The sequence below is a fragment of the Colobus angolensis genome, unplaced genomic scaffold (genome assembly GCF_000951035.1).
Source record: "Colobus angolensis palliatus isolate OR3802 unplaced genomic scaffold, Cang.pa_1.0 Scaffold36, whole genome shotgun sequence".
NCBI classification, from domain to species: domain Eukaryota; kingdom Metazoa; phylum Chordata; class Mammalia; order Primates; family Cercopithecidae; genus Colobus; species Colobus angolensis.
Window position 1 is genome coordinate 2,550,943 of NW_012116932.1, and position 1,099 is coordinate 2,552,041.

The 1,099-nt window shown below is 51.1% G+C and overlaps 1 protein-coding gene across 1 annotated transcript in view; it reads right to left on the minus strand.

The window, feature by feature from the left end:
* Positions 1-1,099, minus strand: part of AKAP8 (A kinase (PRKA) anchor protein 8) — a 25,259-nt gene that overhangs the window by 8,924 nt on the left and 15,236 nt on the right. The window contains exons 10-11 of the mRNA XM_011953408.1: positions 531-672; positions 144-244 (exon numbers count right to left, since the gene is read on the minus strand). Of these exons, the coding sequence (XP_011808798.1) occupies positions 144-244; positions 531-672 (243 nt within the window). The remainder of the gene's footprint in view (positions 1-143; positions 245-530; positions 673-1,099) is intronic.

Genomic DNA, 1,099 nt, shown 5'->3' on the forward strand with positions numbered 1-1,099 from the left:
GTAGAGACGGGGTTTCACCACATTAGCCAGGATGGTCTGGATCTCCTGACCTTGTGATCCGCCCCACCCGGCCTCGCACCACGTTTTACGGGTCCCGTCATATGCCTTACTACCATCCAGGACAGCACGCATCCTGGTATCACAACTCACCTTTGAAAGGATCTGGTTTTGGTTTCGCAGTTTCTTTCTCCATCAATTCCTGACGCCGCTTCTCAATCTTCTTATTTCTGTTTACAATGTATTCCTAGGTGGGGTTGGAGATGGCATAAAGTAAAATGAGAGGCTGGCATGTGTGGACATTTCTCAGCTGCCAGGGCTAGGCAGGCAGCTATCAGAGCAGTTCCATGGGCAGCATAGCACTATGGCCGGAGCTCTCGGTTGTCCCCACGACTCCAGGACTTACACAGCTGCTCTATCTGGGAAAGGAAACCTTGGCCAAGTATGGCGTCTGATTTCCCTTCGTCCTTCAAGGGATCCAGCACCTGCCGGATCGATGGGAGATGAGGTGACAGGACCCAGCTGTCCTTTACCTGCAGGAACTCCACGGTCTTGTCAGGCAGCTTGGTGCTTATGAACCGCAGTGTCTCTTTGTGGAATTTGCTTTGCAGATGCTTCTGGATCTCTTCATCGTCAAAGCTACGGAACTTGCACACAGAACAGGCAAACTGAATTCTGGGGAAGGAAAACAAGGAGGGGAGTGAAGCAGGGAGCATCAGCTCACTTCTGGGGAGAGCTGAAATAGAATCAGGATTTTCAGGAATCTTTTTCTTTTTTCTGAGACTCAGTTTCACTCTTGTTGCCCAGGCTGGAGTGCAATGGTGCAATCTCAGCTCACAGCAACCTCTAACTCCCGGGTTCAAGCAATTCTCCTGCCTCAGCCTCCTGAGTTGAGTAGCTGGGATTACAGGCCCCCACCACCAAGCCTGGCTTTTTTTTTTGAGATGGAGTCTCGCTCTGTCGCCCAGGCTGGAGTGCAGTGGCAAGATCTCAGCTCACTGCAAGCTCCACCTCCCGGGTTCACGTCATTTTTCTGGTGAGTAGCTGGGACTACAGGCGCCTGCCACTACGCTCAGATAATTTTTTGTATTTTTAGTAGAGA